The following is a 22,994-nucleotide window of genomic DNA, read 5'->3' as shown; positions in this document are numbered from 1 at the left end:
GAAACAGTGAGAATAACCTTATGGGGAGAGACTGCAACAGGTTTTGAGACCAGTGGAATACAAGCACTTTTGCCACCCGTATTTTGTGCTTTCACAAGCCTGAAAGTAAAACAATACCAAGGTTATACCCTGCCATGCTTTATCTAACTACTTAAAGTTTCAGTTTGTTAATTGTTATCTCATATTTACAGGAAAACCTGTTCTCGGAAGCACAGGATCAACTGTTTGTGTTTTCAATCCAGAGATTCCACAACTCTCTGAATACAAACACAAGTAAATCGACAACCCTTCTTTAATAACTTTTTCGTTTATATTTCTTCGATTAATCTTTCTCACCCTAAACATGCACAAAACAGGTTTAAGCATAGCAGATCACCTCTTCAAATCCTGCCCACCTCAGCTGAGATGTATACGGGCCGTGCAGTCAGTGCTACTATTGAGTCAAAAACAATTGACGAATTGCTTTTACTTGATCCTGCCTTGCACAAGGTTAGTTTGTCATCACCAAACTATTCACCGAAACCACCTCTTTTTACTAATACATTTTCGTGCTGCATCTAACTTGACCATCTCTTGCTTTGCTTCTCTATCTATTTATACTCCATGTTTGCAAAGTTAATTTAAAAACCTCATGTTTCCATAACAGAATGCAAGTTTCGTATGCCAAGCAACTATTGTTGAATTCGATTTGACTAAGGGCTGGTGGTACAAATCATGCCCGTCTTGCCATAAAGTTGTCAAGAAAAACTCTGAATCGTTTGAGTGCAATGAACATGGGTTCATAAACAGATTACCCGAACCATGGTAATGTACTTTTACACCTATTTTACATATGATGCTTATAATACGTTGTTGAATCCTTTTTTATTATCTTGCAATTATGACAAATAAGTCGTCTCCCCAAGGATTACACAATACATAAATGATCCTTCATCCATACAAAGGATGCCCCTATGGTGTGCATCCCAGGCCTTGCTATAAAAAATACATTCAACAATCATTTCGAAAATTCTTCTTTGGTTATCACTTTCTGCTTAACAACTGTGATTCTAAATAGGACCATTGTCAAATATCCTTTTAAATTTGTTCCAATTAAGAATTATAGCCTACAACAATCTATTTTCTATGTCATTGGGTTGCACTCATCCTTATTTTATGTGTTTTAGTCGTGCTTATTCATATTTACACATGTTCATTAGTTTGAAATTAAACTTCCAGTGCACCACTTTTCAACATCATATTAATTGTTAAACTATGCCTTACAAACTTTGGGAACCATCATTTCCATTTGTGCTTCTACATTATAGAGCAAGCAGCTAAAATCAGCTTATAATGTTGTTCCATGATTCGTTAACTCAAAACTTTCAAACATACACTTCTCATTCTGCACAATATGTTGATGTGAGGTAAATTAATTCTAAATAATTTGTCTTTCTATCCATTTTAAACATGCATACCCTGCATTACAGTGGTTCTATTGCATTTGGTACATTACCCACAAGATTGCTATTAGCAGTATTGTTTTCCTAACAACCAAATATCCTCATCTTACCTAGGTTCAAAATAGATCTTATTGTGGAAGATAGCACAAATCAGCACAACTTCCTCATGATAGGAAGACATGCCGAAAAAATACTTCGTGTTTCTTGCCACACTCTGGTGATAGAGGATGGACATGAGGATCCTTTCATGCTTCCACCAGCTCTAAAAAATTTGGTCGGCACAACAAAACAATTTCAACTTTCTTTTGGAAATCAAAACACTGACTTTGGAAAGACAGACTTCATAGTTCATGGACTACTCCAAGATCAACCGCTTTCGAGCCCAACAATTGCCTTGGTCACACCAAAAACACCTACTCCCTCCGTAGGAATACATATTATGACTCAAGCGACCCCCAGCCCAGTGATGCCTTCTCACCGACCAAATCAACAACCCCAGTTAGTTACACCCACAAAGACTTCAAAAAGAGCATTGTTTCCTAATGAACCGGACAAATCTAACAGGTAAAGTTTTCTCTTGCTTTAAAATCTCATGTGCAAATCTTCCAAACCATGCTTCTCTTAGGTATACTACAATTTTAGACTTATAGTGTTTACAATCTTCCAAACCATGCTTCTCTTAGGTACACTACAATTTTAGACTTATACTGTTTACAATTTGATACCCCATTGACCATGGGATTCCATTTAACTCTTTTTTTTTATTGGTTTGTTATGTTTTAACTTTGATTAGCCAAAACAATGTTCAACAATATTTCAGTCTTCTTTTGATGAAGTTCTCAATTCAAGAGCATATATGTATATATATTTGAATTTTTACTATTTAAATTGTGTTGAGCTTGCGTCTAACTTAGTGCTGGTGTTTTTGAGTTTCTAAATTTCTTCCAATAGCTTACTTTTAGTTGCTTTTAATTATATATTTCTCTTCAGAACAATTCTTCCACTTGCATTCTTACCAGCTATACTATTGCAAACCAAGCCAACATATTTGAGCTCTTTTTTTTCTTACTATAGGTTTCATAATGAACATCTACTTCTTCTTTGCTTTTTCAACACTTGATTCGATTGCACATGATTTTTTGTTGTTTTTGTACCTGTATCACTAATTTTAACACTGGAAGGCCGTGATGCATTCACTGTATCAATAATTCTAACACAGCAGAAATCAAACTGATTTCCATGTTTCTTTACTTCTTGCCGCAAGGGAGAAATGAAATTTACATGAAGCTGGGTTTCCAAAGTTGTCTTCTTTCACTGGTCCCATTCTCCCTTCCCTAGATGTTCTCTAACTTTATAAATTTGTACCTTCATTGACAGCAAAAAACCTCGCGGCGACCAAACAGACACAACCAATTCTGCTAGAATTGCTAAAGAATTCCACAATCTGGTTATCCCCAAAATTGAACCAACAGACAAAGTGCCGATAGCCACACTCAGAACAAAATCTCAAACCAAAAAAACCAAAGATAGGTAAATTACAATTTGTTTTTCCAGCAGACACCTACATAACAAACATCATGGTAGCATTTGTTAAACTATAATTTATATTCTTTGTTATAGTGCGGAAGATGTCCACTCTCAGAAAAAGTTAACACCACAAGCTCCGTGATCGACTGCAGCAGGGCTTTCTACATCTTTTTGCCTTTCAACATTTTAGCTTAAGGACTTGGCTGCTTCAACAACAACGAAACACTCTTTTTGTTTTTTGGTAACTACTGAAACAGATAACCAACCTACAAGACATATTTTGCCATCTTAAATGTAATGGCAAAATATGTGTGGACAACATGTTACTCCTCTTTCTTAAGGAAACAAACGTCTTGCATAGTTTTTACTCTGCGCGTTTGTGCTTCAAAACTATGATGCTAGAATAAGAACAAAACAGTTTTTATATGTTTTGTCAACTGCTCAAACATGTGCTTTACTTAAATGACATCTATTTTGCCACCTTTACTACAGGGCCGACATTTGTGTAAACTACATGTTACTTTTGTTTATTAAGGAACCAAAACGTTCACTTTCGTTCTGCTAATTGATCAATGTCTTTTCACATCAGTTAAGTTGAATGTATATAAAAACAAAACTACATATCTTATCAACCCCATTCACACATTTATCCCTCTCTTCATTCTTCATTGTGTTAAATTTATTCAGATAAAACATATCTTCATCATACAGCTCAACATCATGTATTCAAGTCCCGCGGCATCGCGCGGGCACATTTTCTAGTTTGAAACTAAAACCGAATGCAGAAAACCAATATCAATCATGAGTCAAAGAACCTCAATTTACTACCTTTTACAATTGAAACTATATTATAGAATGTTAATTTTTAGCTAATTTTTTATGACAGAAAATAAAATAATTTGAAGCTAAATTAATTAAGTGTTAAATGTTTAGCCCTCAAATATTTTTAGGCATACCATATCAACAGTCATTGCTTGAAGTAGTATAGTTGCTTAAAACAAATATTTTGGCTTATCACTTGCAGTCATGTTTCCAATTGCTCCATTTCTTGTGATTTATTAATTTTTCTTCTCTAATAAAGGGAAATTACAAAATCATATTGAAACCCCCAATTGAAGCTCATTAATAATCTAACTAATGAATGTGATTCGAGAAACAAACCTTGTACCGATCTGATCTCGCCCCTGCATTGCTGGTTCCAACACAACACTTTGTACACAAAATTCCCTCAAAAAAAAAAAAAAAAATCAATAGGCAACCTACTTAATAGATTAATGTAGGTAGATGTGAATTTGAATGTCTTAAAACTCAAAAATTGTAAAATTTTATAGAAAAGTTTTGGTCAGACCTTATTTCAAAAATGTTGTTATGTTCTCCTTCAGAGCAACTTCACCCCTATCTACTTTGCGCCAGCACCCAGCCCATTTATCCACTTAATTGAACAGTAATAGACCCAATGAACAGTAATAGGCCAAAGCATCTCCACCCCAAAAAAAATGTGCTGGCACCTAGTCTAAAAATGCGCTGGCACAAACGATCTCCACCCCTACAAAATGCGCTGGCACCCAGTCCATTTAAAATATTAAATAATTTTTTTTATAAAATAATAAATAAAAAATAGTTATAATTTCGGATAGGATTTTTAACCAATCTCGTCACGCCACGTGTCATTATCCGAACGTACTATTTTTTGAATAGATTTCCGCTAAGATTTTCAACCAATCCCGACAACCCACGTGTCACTTCCTGTTTACAATAATTTAGGCAAGATTTCGATAAGATTTTTAACCAATCTCGTCACGCCACGTGTCATTATCCGAACGTACTATTTTTTGAATAGATTTCCGCTAAGATTTTCAACCAATCACGTAGTGCCACGTGGCATTGTTCAGAACCTCATCTTTTTTTTTTTTGTCCATATAAACCCTACATCCCTACATCCATTCAAATGTAGAAAGTGTAGAAAGTGTAGAAAATATTGAAATGTGGTGTAAGGTGGAAGATGAGGGTTAGGTATTTATAGAAATTTTTTTTTAATTAATTTTTAATAAATTTTAATGTTGTAATTAATCTGGACCGTTGGATTTGAAAAATAATCAAATCCAACAGCCAACACGCTGCCACGTGGCCAACGGTCAAATTTCTAACCGTTGGGCCTTTTTTTTTTTTTTAATTTTTGGTCAAATAAACGTGGACCGTTGATCTGTGATCGGACGGTCCAATTTAAAATTGAAATTAAATTTTTTTTTACCGTTGGAAATCCAACGGCCTACAAAAACTAGCCGTTGGAAATCCAACGGCTCTGAGGAGGGCCACGTAGCCCTTTGACAGACTCAGTCCACTTGCCCTGCACCGCGGGCCCCACTGCCTGCAGCCGCTGTCGGCTACTCGCCATCTCCACCGCGTGTTGTGCACGCGCCAAGAAACAGACCGGCCTCTGGGTCTGTCCATTTTGGGCTGGGCTGTTGACTGGCACGGGCTGGGTGCCAGTCAATTTTGCGGGCTGGAGCTCATTCCCTGCATGCTGGGCTGTTTTCTTCACTTGGTGCCAGTCAATTGGTGCTGGGCTGGAGTTGCTCTCAGGCTGCGGAACAACTCCTTCACCAAAGCTGATTTACATAACCTGTTTCAAGTCTAATCATTATAAGTCAATTTGGAGATTTAATAAAAAAATCTCAGAAATTAAATGAATAATTCAGATAAAAAAAATTATATCAAAAGAACCCATAACTTTAAAAGAAAAATTGTCCTAAATCCTGCAAATTTAAACAAAGAATTCTTAAAAAAAGGTAAATCGATATGATAAAGACATGAGTAATTAATTTCATAAATATGAAATCATAAGCATGCCATTCCTAATACTAGTGTTGGTATTACCTTAGTCTAGAGAAGGGATTCCAATTACACTATTCAAATAAACAGTGTTTGGGTTCGAATTTTAGTTTAATTACGGCCATGCCATTGCTTTAATGAGTGGGCTTTGTGGAAGGTTTGGGTTCGGGCTGGGGTTTTTGTTTTTGGATTTGGGCGATGGGCTTTGCGGGTTTGGGCTGTGGCTGGTTTCGGTACGGGGTGAGGTGGATGCGGTGACTCACCCACGAAGGCTAACCGGCAGCCTGCAGAATGACAGAGAGAAGAGGAAAGATGGAAGACTCGTGGGTGAGAGAAGAGGAGAGAGGGAAGAGTCGTGCGTTGCAAAAGGGATGGGAAGAAAGACGGGAGGAGAGAGGGAGGGGTAGGATGAGCGAAGCAAGGGTAGGGGTGCCCGAAAGTTTGGTTCTGTTTTGGTCGATAACGGGTGCGCAGAGAGACGGTGAGGCAGGGAGGGAGGGCTAGGGGTAGGGCTGCTTTCAGAATTTTGGTTCCAGCTGGAAGCCATTTCCGCAAGAATTGATGGGGATGGAATGATTGTGTGCAGTTTGTGGGGTTGGCCGGTCAGGAAGGAGTTACTGAGGAAGGTATGGGAGAGTTTGATTTCTCTGTTTCCTCCCTTGATTCAACAGGTAATGCACTGTTTTCAGTTGGTCTGTCCTCTGACTCAAATTTAAAAATGATTCAACAGCTATCTGCGTAAGTAACATTCTAGAGTAGTACAGATACCCGTTAAACGTTCGATTATTTTTTAGCTTTTGTTGTGTGGTTCATGCGCTTAGTGTTTCCTTCTGACATTCAAAGTGTCTCTAACAGTGGGGTGCTGCGGGCCAGAAGGGGAGAAATTGGCAATGGAGGTATGCTTATTCAACTGTAACATTTATCCTTGTGGTCATAGATCGTCAGCTCAGCTGAGAGTAGCAGCCGTTGTCTTACCCTATTCATCTAATAGTCATGCTTAATTCATTTCCTTTCTTTGCAGTAACTGGAAAGGAGAGAATGTGAATATGATTCAAAGACTCTCGTCGACTTTTATAAGGTAAGAGTAGCTTGAATATTAGTCCACTCCCACGCCTGGACTAGCCGGTTTTCTTTACATTTGGGATTTTTTGTTATTGTTTTGTTCTGCTTGCCATAATATCTATTTGCTTTGTGCACAGGAAGGGGAGTTCTCTGAGACTGAGCCTTCCTTGACAGGAGTTATCGTGTAGTCATTTTGTTGTAGATCCCTCATTTCCTGCACCCACAGTTCTAAAAATCCCCGCCTAGCGGGGTCCAGGTACTAGGCGGCTGACCACTGCTTCGATTAATGCTTAGGTGTTTGAAAATTAAGAAAGGAGGCGCCCGCCTAGACCGCTTAAGCACTCGCTTAGCTCGCCCAGACCCGTCTGGATTGTGACTCACTTGGACAAAAAATAGATAACTTTCATTTTATATTTTATTTTTTATAATGAATTATTAGGGACTTGTTGTATACTTAAATAAACACACATTATATGTTTGTTTCCCATGTTTTCATTATGTTATAATACTTCATAATATATATATATATATATATATATATATATATATATATATATATATCATTCTACTGATCATTAAGTATTTCTCTTTCAGGCAAATTGCAACAGCTTTTGGGCCCTGCGGAAACAATAGAGACTATCTCTTCTGTTGGAGAAGGCTGTGTTCGATATAGGTGAGCAAACTCGTTACCCACATTCCTGTTTACGAATCAAAGTTATCTGTGCAAGGTCCATGACCGGATGATTCTTAGTTCTTTATTAAATTCGTGTAGATGTTAATACTGAGTAGAGAATTTCTGACATGGGCAGGCCATGAAGAGGACTATGTGATAGAGCTAGCAAATGAGGTGAGGAAGGTTCTTGGGATAGCCGGAAAAGGATTTCCAAAGGAGAAGAAGTTGGCCGGGCCAACCCACCTCCCGCTCAAGTCCAACATCCCGGCCCTCCAACTGCACCCGCTGCCAGAAGCCATCGCCATGGACTCGTAACATTTGAATACAGATGAAGATGCAGATTGCTAACCCCATATAGCCATCTCCCTCGTTTCAGATTAAGATCCTTTCGGCTTTTTTCAGTCCCCTTGTTTTGGTCAAGCTCATTTTTCAGAGGCATTTGATGATGCCGTAGAAGAGATTAGTTGTGAGGAAAAACTAACTGCTGTTCTTCTCTCTTTTACTTTTAACATTTTGATACAATGTGGGATGCAATTCATTAACATTTATTAACAAGGGTTCGTTAATTTTATATATGTGTTGAAACTGAACTAGGTTAACGTAAAGCTTTTGTGAACACAAAGTATATTGCACTGATAAAACTCGGGAGTATTCTTATTGAACTCAAAGACATCAACTAGCTATTATATAGCTTTACATCAACCAGAAAGTGAAATAACAACCCACGATAAACAAGCCCTAGAATCGTGGTAATCGACTAAGTCAAAACAGAAAACAAACAAACTTGTCCCTCAAGTGTAGGAGGGTTATTAGCATGTCCAGGAATAAACCCTAGAATAAAGGAACCCTATCATCAAGAATCTCGAATAACTTCAACATCCTCCCTTAAACTGAATATCATTGATATACAGTTTATTCTAGGGCATTTTGCAAACACCCATTAAATCTCGCAGCTTCTGAAATACTTCAAGTTTCAGCGGCTTCGTCATTATGTCTGCTATCTGCTTCTGCGTAGAACACTGCAGCAACTCCACTACCTCATCTTTGACAAGATCTCGAAGGAAATGAAACCTTATATCTATATGTTTACTACGACCATGCATTACTGGATTCTTTGAAAGCTTAATGGTTGAGACATTATCACAATAAACCACTGTCGGACCAGTTTGCCTCAAATTCAAACTACTCAAAATCCTTCTTAACCACATTACTTGACACACACTTGAAGTTGCAGCAATGAACTCTGCTTCAGTGGTGGAAAGAGTGACCACTGGTTGCTTCTTCGAGGACCATGAGACTGCTCCTGAATTCATCATAAATACATAGCCTGACGTGCTCCTTCTGTCATCTTGATCACCAGCATAGTCACTGTCTGTATAGTCGATAAGCCCTTCATCTCCTCCCTTCTTGTAGAATACCCCAAACTCAACAGTGCCCTTTATGTACCTTAAAATCCTTTTGGCTGCCATCACATGAGTCTCAGTAGGATACTCCATGTACCTGCTGATTAGGCTTACGGTGTACATAAGATCAGGTCGTGTAGCTGTTAAGTACATAAGACTTCCAACCATCTGCTTATAAAATGTGCTATCTAATCTCGCTCCTCCTTCATCACGAGTGAGTTTGAAACCAAGAACTGCAAGGTTATGCACTGAGTTGCACTAACCCATGTTAAACCTTTCTAACACTTCATGTGCATACTTACGTTGACTCATAAAAATACCATCTGATGTCTGTATTACTTCAATGCCAAGAAAGTACCTCATTTGTCTGAGATCAATCATATCAAACTCAATCATCATGGATTTCTTAAATTGCTCAAACAACACTTCATCATTCCCAGTGAAAATAAGATCATCAACATATAGGCATACAATCAATATTTTACCTTCATTGGCTGTCTTGATAAACAATGTGTGCTCAAAGGGACATTTGCTGAAGCCTTCCTTGATAAAATACGCCTCTATTCGACTGTACCATGCTCGTGGAGCCTGCTTGAGCCCATATAGCGCCTTCTTGAGACGATATACCTTGGCTTCGCTTCCCTTCCCTTCTGTTCATATCCAGGTGGTTGTTCAACAAAGACTTCTTCATTAATCTCTCCATGCAAGAAAACTGATTTGACATGGAGTTGGTAGATCTTCCAACTCCTTTGTGCAGCAAGGGAAATAACCACTTGAATTGTATCCAATCGTGCCACTGGTGCGAACACTTCAGAAAAATCTACTCCATATTGTTGGCTATACCCCTTGGCAACAAGCCGAGCCTTGTACTTGTCCACCTCTCCATTTTCATTTAGTTTTGTCTTGAAAACCCACTTTACTCCAATGGTTTTTCCTCCTGATGGTAGGTCAGTCAACTCCCATGTATTATTCTTCTCTATTGCTTCTATTTCTCGATCCATTGCTTGTTTCCACTTCTCACTCTTCATGGCTTCGCAATAAGTAGTGGGATTGCCGTTAGTAAACAAGGCTAGATGAGCCAGGTTCATACTTTCTTCATCAGAGAGACCTTCACTAGTGTCATAGTCTCTCATCCAAATTGGTGGCCTTCGAGCTCGTCCCTCTTAAGGTGCATTGCCTTCATTTGTGACATCTTCTGATTCGAATGAGTTATCACCATCCGACTCATGAGCTTCAGATTCTTCTTTATCTTCTTCTTCATTTCCTTCATCTTCTGTAATTGTTTCTTCATCAAGATCAGCTAAGATAGCTTCCTCATGACTTCCATCCCAAATCCATTGTTGATCTTTCTCAAATACCACATCTCTACTTATAATAATTTTGTTTGAGACAGGGTTAAACAATCTATAAGCTTTGGATTCTTCACTTACCCCCAACAGTATGCATTTGATGCTTTTGTCATCAAGTTTCACTCTTTTGCTATCAGGTACGTGCACGTGAGAGATGCAACCAAAGACCCTAAAATGCTCCACCGATGGTTTGCGCCCACTCCATGCTTCCTCAGGTGTCTTGCTTTTCACAACAAGGGTTGGACTTCGATTCAACACATGAACTGCCCAGTTCACTGCTTCTGGCCAGAAAGTCTTCGGAATATGCTTCTCTGATAACATACATTGAACCATATTCATGATGGTTCGATTCTTTCGCTCAGCAATGCCGTTTTGTTGAGGCGTGTAGGCAGCTGTCAACTGTCTGTGAATGCCATTCTCATTGCAAAAATCTGTGAATTCATGTGATGTGAACTCACCTCCTCGATCCGTCCTCAAACTTCTTATGAATGCTCCTGTTTCCTTCTCCACTTTGGCTTTATACATCTTGAACACTGCAAAAGCTTCTGATTTCTCCACCAGAAAATAAACCCAAGTTCTTCTACTATAGTCTTACTATTTGAGATTGGGTTTATGGGACCACAAATGTCAGCATTTATCAACTGAAGGATCTTCGAGGCTCTCCACGCATTTTCCCTAGGAAAAGAGTCACGATGCTGCTTCCCCACGAGACAGCCTTCACACACTTTCTGAGAGGCTTTGAACTTTGGCAGCCCCTCAACCATATTCTTTTGTTGTAGCACCTTCAATCCGCTCCAACTTAAATGTCCATATCGACAATGCCAGCGATCTGCTTGATCTGTAGTTGTCAGGGAGAGACAACTTTGTGTCTTTATTGGGCAACGAGCAACCAAGGCAAACATCCTATTGTATGTCATATCAGTTTCAAGTATGAAACCTTTCTCAGGGTGGAAGATCTTACACTTGCCATGTTGCATTAGCACTGCAAGTCCCCTCTCTTGTAGTTGACTGATACTTAACAAGTTATTCTTTAATTCAGGTACAAAGAATACTTCTGTAATCACATGCATGGTCTCATGCACTTCCATTCGCATTTTCCCTTTGCCTTGCACACTGAGACTGAAGTTGTTTCCCAGCTTGACTGACTCTCAGAAATTGGCATCCATTTCAATAAATGCTTCCTTGCTACCACACATATGCTTGCTACACCCAGAATCAAGAAACCAAACATGCTCCATCTCAGCTTCCTTGACATCCACATGTGCCATTAGCAGCATTTCTTCCTTTGTTTCTGCAAAATTAGCCTTAGAGTCCTTAGCCTTCTTAAGGCATTCCCACGGAAAATGCCCTAGCTCGTGACAATTGTAGCATTCTAGGATAGACTTGTCAAACCCAAATCTACCCCTTCCTCTTCCTCTTCCTCTTCCACGATAGGAGCCACGACCACCACTTCTTCCTCCTTGTTGGACTCCAGTGGTTACTTGGAGAGCTTGTTCATCCACCACATGCCGACTCATCCTTTGTTCATGCACAAGAAGACTGCTCTGAAGTTCATCAATGGATAGAGTATCCAAGTCATTCGACTCCTCGATCGAACAAACAACATAGTCAAATTTTGAAGTCATAGACCTCAAAATTTTCTCAATGATCACTATATCTTCCATTCTTTCTCCATGCACCCTCATCTTATTAGCTATAATGAGTGTTCTTCCAAAGTAATCATTGACAGTTTCTCCAGTCTTCATATGCAATACTTCGAACTCCTTTCGAAGTGCCTGCAACTGAGCACGTTTCACACGCGCTGTCCCTTGATACTTCTGCTTCAAGGAATCCCATATGTCATTTGCCGTGTCCTTCTTCAAGATCGTTTCCAGGATTGAACGATCAATGGCTTGAAACAGGTAGTTCTTGGCCTTCAAGTCTTTCAACTTCAGTTCCTCCAGTGCCTTCTTCTGCAAATCACTAGAGTCAGCTCCTTCTGCGACTGTAGTAATTCCTGTCTCCACTAGATTCCAATACTCCTTGGAACGCAGAAAGTTTTCCATAAGCATACTCCAGTGATCATAGTGCCCATCGAGCCTCGGGATGGCAGGTTGCACAAAGCTATTCTCGGATGTCATGTTCTTGTTCTCTTACACACACAACTGTGTTTGCAGATTTTTGGTCAGGCCCCGTGATGGGGCTCTGATACTAGATGTTGAAACTGAACTAGGTTAACGTAAAGCTTTTGTGAACACAAAGTATATTGCACTGATAAAACTCGGGAGTATTCTTATTGAACTCAAAGACATCAACTAGCTATTATATAGCTTTACATCAACCAGAAAGTGAAATAACAACCCACGATAAACAAGCCCTAGAATCGTGATAATCGACTAAGTCAAAACAGAAAACAAACAAACTTGTCCCTCAAGTGTAGGAGGGTTATTAGCACGTCCAGGAATAAACCCTAGAATAAAGGAACCCTATCATCAAGAATCTCGGATAACTTCAACAATATGAACTCATTCGGAAAGAGCAATTCATTAACATAAGGGTTCTGAACCTCAGCAGATGCAAAGGTCAATCTTTTCAATCTAATAATTTATGAACAAACAAATTGTTCGTGTTTCAGAATGCTGTCACTGCGTCTCAGCACTCTCACCGATAGGAGGACGTACTTGCACTTTGTTTTGTGATTCGAAACAATGTGGAGTTTGACCCTACTTTGCTAGTTCAATCTTCATATGCAAGTGCAACACCAAACCTCCGCCAAGCAAAGTAATGCTCACAACACAACATTCAAGTCACAAGATCAACTGATTCCGAATTTGTACTTCTGATCAGTTACGCTTGAAGAACAATTAACGGATACCAGTACAGCACTTGGAGCCTTCTCTTCATCCTCACCATCTCCCCCCTCCTCAAAGATCGCATCAGATTCCATGCAGCTTTTGTGGTTTTGAACTACAATGCAATTATATTCCCCGGCAACAGTTCCTTCTGCATTGCTTTCAATACTGAGATCAAACCTTATTCTTTTGTGAGATCGATTCTCATCGTATGAGTCATCACCAGGTCTTGCTGCCTCATGATTTCTGCCTTCCTTGTATTCACTTGAATATGACCTGGACTCACAGTCAAGCGTATATTCATTGATTTCCTCCTTAGGCTGGACACCCCTTAACCATGAAGGTCCAGGAAGAAAAAGGCCACCATTTCCGCTCGCACTTCATCCCTATACCATGCGCAGCAAGATTTGTAAGAGCAATTAATACATGCATGTATGCATAAATAAGAAAGAGAGAGAGAGAGAGAGAGAGAGAGAGAGAGGACCCGTTGGATTGCTTCCAGAAAAGCATCATTGAGATTGGTGCACCCTTCCATATGAATCCTTGTCATGGAGGTTAACGACTTATCCAGGCCTGGAATTTCAGTGAGTTTGGGGGAGTAATTCAGATGCAATTCTCTCAATCTCGACATCTCCGAAAAATCTGGCATTCTTTCCAATGTAACGCACTGATTCGCTTCCAGGATTTCCAACCTTGTCGGTAAATTCGGAATTGCCTGAAGCATTGTGCAATTAGCCAACTGTAAAGTTTGAAGCTTGGAAAGGCCAGTGAGGATAGGTAGTGCAGTAAAATCATTGCCTCTTAGATCTAACACTTCTAAAGAAGATATAGACCCGAGATCCTCAGGAATTGCATCATTTGTTAAATTGGAGTTCGCAAGAGAGAGATATTTAAGGCACTTCAGTTGTACTATGGAAGGGTGAACCTCGGACAAACTCTTGCAGTCTTTGAGTATCAATCTCTCGAGGTTGGGGAGTTTTGAAAAGTCTGGTGATCTTTTTAGGCGACAGAAATGATCTAGATTAAGAAACTTCAATTTCTCAAGCCGCTGTGACACAAAAACGAAAACAAAATTAAATTCCAAACAGAAGAGAGAAAGCATGATGTCAGTACTTACAAAACCTGGAAGAAAGAATCAATAGGTTGGTTAAAATTATGCAGTACCACGTCAGAGTCCGTCCAAACTTGCATTTGGCTATGACTCAGGTCGACATCAACTAGGTTTGGTAGATTAAAATCTTCTGGCGTGACCTCTAGAGGAAACTCAGGCCAACACAGCCATGTTAGCTTTTTGGAAAGATATGTGCAGTTTCCCGTGAACTTCACACCTTTCAGCATGAGCAACCTCAGCCTCCGCATCTCTCTAAATGCTTCTGTACTGAAGCTAGGCTTGTCAGATTCATGCAAATCTAAAGTGAGTCCTTCAACGTCCTTCGTTCCCTGTTAGAAAAGAAAAAAAAAATAGGTAAGAAAGGAACTGCGAAAAGACGATTTATACACATGAAGCAAAGCCATGAATTGGATCCATCAAGTAAGAATTAAATATGAAAAGGGTTATTTGTATGTGGGATATGCATACACTTATCTTTCATTGCATACATTCTTATACTACAATTTGATTGCAAATGTACTTACAGATATGTTACTCAATACGTCTTTTACATCGTCCTGGTCCCACAATCTACAACGTTTTCCAGTGATGGTAGGAGATTTTGCACGTACAATTTCTCTGCCCATATCTCGAAGCAAATCATGCATTATAAGGTTGTTTCCTTCATCAACAGTTACAAGGCACCGATCATGGAGTTCTCCAATTCCTATATCTGGGTCGAAGTCACAGCCATCTAATATTGTCATGACATAGTCCTTGTTCATTCCAATAAAGAAACAAGATATGTCAAGGAATATAGCCTTCACGTCATCGTCAATTAGCCCATCGTAGCTCATTTTAAGCTTTTCATAAATCTTCCCGTGAGGCTTTCTTTTCAATTTGCGCAGTGCACTTCTCCATTCTCTTTTGGTTTTTGAACTTAGATAAGAACCTAAAACTTCAAGCGCTAGTGGCAACCCACCACAGTAATCAACAACCTTATTTGCGAGTTCGAGATATTCATCATCGTTAGGATGACTCTTCCTGAAGGCACGCCAACTAAGAAGCTGAAGAGCTTCTTCATTATTCATTGTTTGTGCCAAACACGTCTTATCGACTCTAATGAACTTTAGCAATTGTTCATCTCTTGTTGTTACAATAATTCTACTCCCTCGACCAAACGACTCGTGTTTTATAGCTAACTCTTCTAGTTGATCCACAGAGTCTACGTCATCAATTATGACAAGTACCTTTATGCCGCCAAGTCTTTTTTGTATCTCCTTGGTTCCTTGATCCACACTACTTACCTCTATGTTGGCCGGTTTCAAGATATCACAAAGAAGTTGGTTTTGCAGTTTAACCACACTCTCTTCCCTCACTTTTGAAAGGAAACTTTTACCTTCAAAGCTTTGATGAACTCTGTTGAAAATGTCTTTTGCAACCGTTGTCTTCCCCGTTCCAACCATGCCCAAAATTCCAACAATGCGGACATCATCCGATCCTTCAACATCTAAATCATTGATGATTTCTTGCACTCTAGAATCTATTCCAATTTCTTTGGCAGCCACGTTTAAGTATGTGTTGTTCAGTTTTCTAGTGATGTCGTTGACAATTTTCCTTATAAACTTACCTTCGTACCTGTTAACAAAAATTTCCAAAGTAAGAAAGAAGTAAGAATCATAAACTGCAGGATTAAACTCAACTAATAACTTTGTCATGATAACAACAAAACAATGGCACATTATATTGATCCATGTGATTAGCTCAATTCGACCAAACTGATAGATCAAGCGTTTAGAAATACTCTCTCTCTCTCTCTCTCTCTCTCTCTCTCTCTCACTCACACACACACACATCAGGTTTCTAATCTTTGCATTAGCAGCATTACAATGTGTAAACTGATCAAGGTTCTAAGCCCTATCATTTTATAGTTTATTGACATTTTGTAGTAGAGGCTTAAGAAAAGCCAACACTTGAAGTTGGTAATTAAAGGTTGCTAAACCAAAACTAATACATAACAAGCATGATGGCGAACAGGGGCTATAATCCAGGTAGTTTTTTCGTGAAAAGTTCGAATATAATCCGCATATCAATATATATCTTACAGTGTAATTCACCCAAATTAAGCCTAACTCAAGTTAATTTGTATGTTTACTCAATTTATTAAAACAATTCCTTCATGACTCTAGTTTTTAATCTTAAGTCTCTATGGCTTATTGATTTCTCCATATTATCTCTTGAATTTCCGTTGAAAATTCTTTTTAGCAACCAACAAGTCACCCTATAACGATTTGCTAGCCCACCCTGGTAAAAATTTCTGGTTCCACACTTGTAATACATCATCCTGTAAAATACATGCTATGTATGTAAAAACAGTAAGTTAAAAAGTAACAGAGAAATTACCCATCAGCGTTTCTAAGGTTCCCACCACACAAATTTGCAGCTTCAGTAAAAGCAGATCTCCACCTCTGGACTTTATCTGTATCTCCATTGAAGCGCTCTGCATGCTTCTGAAATGCTTCTGCAACAATACCAGTCTGGTTCCTAACATCCGTCGGATCGACGTTGTAGAATATTGGCAGAACGATTTGCCCAAGTGTTCTTCTGCACTCCATGATCTTTATTGGAAGTTGTCTAATGTACTTTAGGGCACGGATTCATGCATGGCTGAGTTTGATCTCTTAGTGACATGTTGTCAACTCCTTAATTCATGGAGTGGACATTTAGCTTCCCAAAGTATTGTGTAAGGATCTCAAGTATGGGTTGGCATCCTCACTTTAGCTAAGTTATGGGCTAAAGTGATGGTCTTAACCCTACTCTTTTGTCTTCCATACCTTGTCTTGTCCCTTACCTTCTTTCCTTATTTTATTCTTCTTTTGCTTCTCTCGGAACTAGGGCAGGTACTTAGGGTTGGTGTTTGCTTCTCTCTTGTAATCTCGTTTTGTGTTTCTCTATAAGAGTGTTCTCACTCTCTTGTAACACACAGAAATATACAACTCAATCTTTGAAAAACAACATGGTATCAGAGCAGGAACTTTAACCTGCTCCTGCTATACTGCTTTCCAAAATTCTTCAATCTCAAAAATGTCGCAAGAAAATCCGGCAGCTTCAACGGCGGATAGCTCCCCGGAAATTTCCTCCGTAAATATGCATGAAGTGGATGTCAACCCAAATCAAAGGTTAAGCTCAGTCGTATTGAATGAGTTCAATTACTTGCCATGGTCGAGAGCAGTGTCATTGGCGCTGGGTGGTAGGTCCAAGTTAGGGTTCATAAATGGAAGCATCAAAGTTCCTGATGCTTCCTCGTCAAACTATGAATCCTGGCTGAGCAAAGATCAACTTGTGATGTCATGGCTCTTGAATTCCATGGAGCAAAAGCTGGCTGAAATTTTCAGCTACTCAGAATCTTCTTATCAACTATGGGAAGCAGTCAGGGAAATGTATGGCAGCCAAAATAATGCTGCTCGGGTCTTCCAGTTAAAAAAAGACATCTCCGATTTACAACAAGATGGGAAGCCATTTGTGCAACTCTTGGGAAGTATGAAGACCATGTGGAACGAGTTGGAAACTTATCGACCTCATACGACAGATGCAGCATTGCTACGAAAGAGGGCAGAAGAAGACAAGATTTTCCAACTCTTGTCCAGTCTTGACTCAACATATGAAGATCTGCGATGTCACATACTCATGAACACAGAACTACCTTCCTTTCCAAGCGTGTGTGCAACGATTCAACGTGAGGAAGTAAGGAGGAAAGTCATGAACATAAGTACTATGCCAAATGTCCCGGAGTCTAGGGCATATGTAACTAACGAAAAAAGGTACAAAGGAAAGCACCCTCACCTAAAGTGTCAACACTGCAATAACACAAGTCATGTTAGGGACACATGCTGGATTTTACATCCAGAATTAAAGCCAGACTTCATGAAGAATGTACCAAGGATGAATCGTACCCCACATCGAGCGAATTCTGCATCCACCTCCATCTCCAATAAGGCATATTCATTCAAGAATTTCACAGCCAACCCGACAGAACTCATGAATGAGTTCCTGTCATTTCTACAAGGCAAGAAAGGAGGTGATCAAAAAGACAGTACCAAGGGCATGGAAGAAGGAACATCAACAACAATGCTTGGCAAGTTCACAGGTTTTTTGACAGACACAAATCCTGTGCCCCAAGAAGACATGCCAGGTCTTATGAAAGCCTTTAAAACTGCACTAAAATTAAATATGTTGCATGATTTTTGGGTTATAGATTCGGGTGCCACAGATCATATGACCAACCTTGTGTCTAATTCTCAAAAATTTGAACGATTGACAAAACCTTCTCAAGTCTCAATAGCAGATGGAAACCAAGTAAAGGTTCTAGGAAAAGAAAAAATCAAGTTGATGTCAGATGAACTCGAGTCTGTAGCTTTGTATGTTCCTTCCTTTCCATTTAAACTTCTATCTGTGGGAAAGATCACAAATACCTTGAATTGTTTAGCCATTTTTTCTCCTCACAATGTGATTTTTCAGGACTGTGTCACCAAAAGGACGATTGGTGAAGGGTTTTACTTAGACGGTCTCTATTACCTGTCAAAAAGCAATCCCAGAGGTCTTCAAACCAAGTTCGAATCCACTCATGATGCTTGGTTGTGGCATCAACGTTTAGCACATCCTTCCTCTCCCATTTTGTCAACTTTGTTCCCAAATTTAGGAAATGATGACATGATTTGTGAAACCTGTCACTTGTCTAAAGACACTAGATTATCCTCTAAATCTTCTCTTTCTAGAACAAGTAAGTGTTTTGAACTTGTTCATTCCGATGTATGGGGACCAACTAGTGAATCGTTTGATGGTTACAAGTTTTTTGTGATTTTTGTGGATGACTTCTCTCGAGTTACTTGGTTGTACTTACTAAAGTCTAAGAGTGAGGTTATAGAAGTATTTAAAGATTTTCATAACCTTGTAAAGAACCACTTTTCATCTCAAATACAAACCTTGCGATCTGACAATGGCACCGAATACATGTCCCATATCATGAAACATTATTTAAGTGCTCATGGCATCATGCATCAAACGAGTTGCATTGGAACCCCTCAACAAAATGGGGTAGCCGAACGTAAAAATCGAGATCTTCTTGAGAAAACAAGAGCACTGATGTTGCAAATGCATGTACCTAAGAGGTTTTGGTCACAAAGAGTTCTGACAGCTGCATACATCATCAATAGGTTACCTAGTCGAGTCTTGGAACACAAGTCTCCCCTAGAGGTCCTGAAAGGAAGAAAAATTGATGTCTCACATCTAAAAGTGTTTGGTTGCATCTGTTTTGTGCATGTTCAATCTCAACACCGAGACAAATTGGATCCCAGAGCTGCTAAATGTCTCTTTCTTGGTTATTCATCCACTCAAAAGGGATATAAGTGCTATAATCCCCAACTAAGGAAAGTGATTGTGTCCAAAGATGTTAGATTCCATGAGACTAATTCTTTTTTTAAACCAAGTGAAAACATAGACCAAGGGGATGACATCCTGGACCTGCTTCCATTACCAAGAATTGGACCTGAGGATTTACACCACGAAGAGCTCAGTCTCAGTCTCAGTCATGACAACACAGACACTGATCTCCAAGATTCCCAACCAGATGAGTTCATACAAGATGAAGGCAGTGAGAACCAAGACAACCCTCCAAATGTTGCTGAAGGGTTACACGAGAGTGAGCCTTCTCTCCCAGAACCCCGACGCAATCCCCGGCGTGATAGGCAACCTCCCACCAGGTTTCATGATTTTGATATATACAAACCAAAGCATCCAATGTCAAGTTATGTGTCATATCAAAAAGTGACCCCTTCGCATGCAGTCTTCCTTAACAACCTTTCTAGTTACAGGGAGCCTCAAAGTTTCCATGAGGCTAACCATCAGGCTGTGTGGCAGGAAGCAATGAGAGATGAACTCAATGCTCTAGACCAACACAACACCTGGAGCATCACCAAACTTCCAAAAGGAAAAAAGGCAGTGGGTTGCAAGTGGATCTATAAGATCAAGTTTCATGCAGATGGCTCAATCGAGAGGCATAAAGCCAGGTTAGTGGCTCGAGGGTTCACTCAAACATTTGAAGTGGACTATAAAGAAAGATTCGCGCCAGTTGCAAAAATGAACTCAGTAAGGGTGTTGTTGTCTGTTGCTGCCAATAAAGGTTAGTCTATGTATCAAATGGACGTGAAGAACGCCTTTCTTCATGGTGATCTCGAAGAAGAAGTTTACATGCGATTGCCCCCTGGCCATCCTCAAAGTCAGGTCCCTGATCTGGTGTGTAAGTTGCATAAGTCCATTTATGGACTGAAGCAATCCCCTCGTGCTTGGTATGCTAAACTAAGCTCAGTTCTTCACAGTGCTGGTTTCAAAAGAAGTGGAGCTGATTCATCATTGTTCGTACGTACTGGAGCTGGTGGAAAGTTAGTTGTGCTGATTTATGTGGACGATTTAATAATCACTGGTGATAATGCTTCTGAGATCTTCAAACTCAAACAGTCACTACAACAAAAGTTTGCGATTAAAGATTTTGGGGTGTTAAAATATTTTCTTGGGATTGAAATGGCATCGTCTCACAAGGGTCTATTTCTTAATCAACAAAAATATGTCATGGATCTTCTCAATGATGCTAACATGAGTGAGTCAAAGCCTGCCACCACCCCTCTCGACAGCAAGCTCAAACTTAAAATGGGCGGAACTCCCCTCTCAAATATTAGTGCATACCAGAGGCTTGTTGGTAAGCTAATCTACCTAACTATCACCAGACCCGATATCTCATATGCAGTGAGCATTGTCAGCCAATTCATGCACATTCCTTCTGTCGATCATTTGAATCTTGTAAAGAGGATCTTACGTTACTTGAAAGGGTCTGTGGGACGTGGTATTCTCATGACAAAGAATGATCACACTCACATCATGGGGTACTGTGACGCTGATTGGGCAGGCAATGCCATTGATTGCAAATCCACTAGTGGTTATTGCACCTTTGTTGGTGGAAACCTGGTCACCTGGAAAAGTAAGAAGCAAACTGTCATTGCCAGATCAAGTGCCGAAGCTGAGTATCGTGCAATGGCCTCAACAGCTTGTGAATTAATCTGGCTTAAGGGTCTTCTAAGCGACTTAGGGTTTTCTGCAACTCTTCCTATGTCTCTATTATGTGACAACCAAGCTGCCATGCATATAGCTTCCAATCCAGTGTTTCACGAACGAACGAACGAAGCACATTGAAGTTGATTGTCATTACATTCGTGAGCAAGTGCAATCTCAAGTAATTCGGACACACTACACCAGAAGCTCTGATCAACTGGCTGATGTTCTCACAAAGCCCTTGCCTTCTCATCAGTTTCAGCGCCTCCTGTCCAAGCTTGGATCCATCAATCTTCTGGATCCAGCTTGAGGGGGAGTATTGGAAGTTGTCTAATGTACTTTAGGGCACGGATTCATGCATGGCTGAGTTTGATCTCTTAGTGACATGTTGTCAACTCCTTAATTCATGGAGTGACATTTAGCTTCCCAAAGTATTGTGTAAGGATCTCAAGTATGGGTTGGCATCCTCACTTTAGCTAAGTTATGGGCTAAAGTGATGGTCTTAACCCTACTCTTTTGTCTTCCATACCTTGTCTTGTCCCTTACCTTCTTTCTTTATTTTATTCTTCTTTTGCTTCTCTCGGAACTAGGGCAGGTACTTAGGGTTGGTGTTTGCTTCTCTCTTGTAATCCCGTTTTGTGTTTCTTTATAAGAGTGTTCTCACTCTCTTGTAACACACAGAAATATACAACTCAATCTTTGAAAAGCAACAATCTTCTCCAGCTCCTCAAGGCACCATCGGGATTCCGCGTACCGTTTCGAGAAGATGACGACGGACATCCTGGACCGTCTGATCGCTTTCACCAGTTCATCTGTTATGTTTTCTCCTCTTGGAAGTTCGTTCTCGTCAATGAAGACGTTGACTTTGTTGTCTTTTAATGTCCAGTAGAGGTTGTCGGTGAAGGTCCGACGCGTGTCTTCGCCTCTAAAGCTCAAGAACACGTCGTGCTTCCATTGTTTCGAGGAAGAGGGTGAAGATACAGAGGAGGGATCAACGGTTGTGATGGTAGTGTCCATTGATTGTTGTTGGCAGAGCTTGTGGTTTTCCCAGATGATCTGCAAATACCGTCAACTACTCGCATCAGTGACCCTTCAGTCTCCGTAAATCACGAAGGGAAAATGTTTTTCCCGTCCACAGCTTAAAATCCAACTTTACCCCTCACAATTAAAGTAATATTATTCGTATCATATTTTTATATCATATGTTTATAGCATCTGATGTGGACAGCCACATTATTTGAAAAATTTACAAAACCTAATAAAACGAATAAGAAAGACTCCTCGTATACCACAATTATCATTTAATCAACAAGTTTTTCTTAATTATTAGTTTATTAAATAATGAACTAAATTTAAAAATCTGATTAATTCAAATGATGTAGTTGTTCACATCAAATGCCATATAAGGTGGTATGAAAATGTGGTATAAAAACATAATATGAATAGCAATACTCTTAAATTAAAGTCAACAAACCACCTAAAGGAGAGATTTTTCAGTGTGACTGTCATACGAGGTCGTACATCACGTGTTCTTATATAAATGGTGGGATATGTGTGTTAAAAGATTACTAACTTAAAAATTAAAATTTTCCACCACAAACATAAAAACACTTGATGTATCATCTGTGTTTCCGTCACAGCTAAAAATTTCTCCACCTACAGGTCAACAAACCATCAGTCAAGT

General features: G+C 39.6%; 4 protein-coding genes and 1 pseudogene across 4 annotated transcripts; 3 read left to right on the top strand and 2 right to left on the bottom strand.

The window, feature by feature from the left end:
* On the top strand, window positions 1-3,111 carry LOC137731551 (uncharacterized). Its single transcript, XM_068470724.1, has 7 exons — window positions 1-121; window positions 192-273; window positions 357-489; window positions 647-804; window positions 1,557-2,006; window positions 2,820-2,972; window positions 3,063-3,111. The coding sequence occupies exons 3-7, from the start codon at window positions 406-408 to the stop codon at window positions 3,109-3,111; spliced, it is 894 nt and encodes a 297-aa protein (XP_068326825.1). The 5' UTR covers window positions 1-121; window positions 192-273; window positions 357-405.
* Window positions 3,112-5,938: 2,827 nt separating this feature from the next.
* Window positions 5,939-8,070, top strand: LOC137731460 (gamma-glutamylcyclotransferase 2-2-like; annotated as a pseudogene).
* Window positions 8,071-13,082: 5,012 nt separating this feature from the next.
* LOC137731055 (disease resistance protein RUN1-like) lies at window positions 13,083-16,032 on the bottom strand. The gene is made up of 4 exons (XM_068470156.1): window positions 14,755-16,032; window positions 14,284-14,559; window positions 13,512-14,167; window positions 13,083-13,395 (listed from the first exon to the last, which is right to left on the bottom strand). The coding sequence occupies exons 1-4, from the start codon at window positions 15,949-15,951 to the stop codon at window positions 13,083-13,085; spliced, it is 2,442 nt and encodes an 813-aa protein (XP_068326257.1). The 5' UTR covers window positions 15,952-16,032.
* A 4,372-nt stretch (window positions 16,033-20,404) lies between these two features.
* On the top strand, window positions 20,405-21,451 carry LOC137730886 (uncharacterized mitochondrial protein AtMg00810-like). The gene has a single exon (XM_068469918.1). It carries the CDS (start codon window positions 20,405-20,407, stop codon window positions 21,449-21,451), a length of 1,047 nt encoding a protein of 348 aa, XP_068326019.1.
* Window positions 21,452-21,970: 519 nt separating this feature from the next.
* On the bottom strand, window positions 21,971-22,327 carry LOC137730799 (toll/interleukin-1 receptor-like protein). The gene has a single exon (XM_068469811.1). It carries the CDS (start codon window positions 22,325-22,327, stop codon window positions 21,971-21,973), a length of 357 nt encoding a protein of 118 aa, XP_068325912.1.
* Between the last annotated feature and the right edge of the window lie 667 nt (window positions 22,328-22,994).

The sequence above is a fragment of the Pyrus communis genome, chromosome 1 (genome assembly GCF_963583255.1).
Source record: "Pyrus communis chromosome 1, drPyrComm1.1, whole genome shotgun sequence".
In the NCBI taxonomy this organism is placed as follows: domain Eukaryota; kingdom Viridiplantae; phylum Streptophyta; class Magnoliopsida; order Rosales; family Rosaceae; genus Pyrus; species Pyrus communis.
The sequence above is the reverse complement of the archived record's forward strand: the minus strand, read 5'-3'. Positions and strand labels throughout refer to the sequence as shown.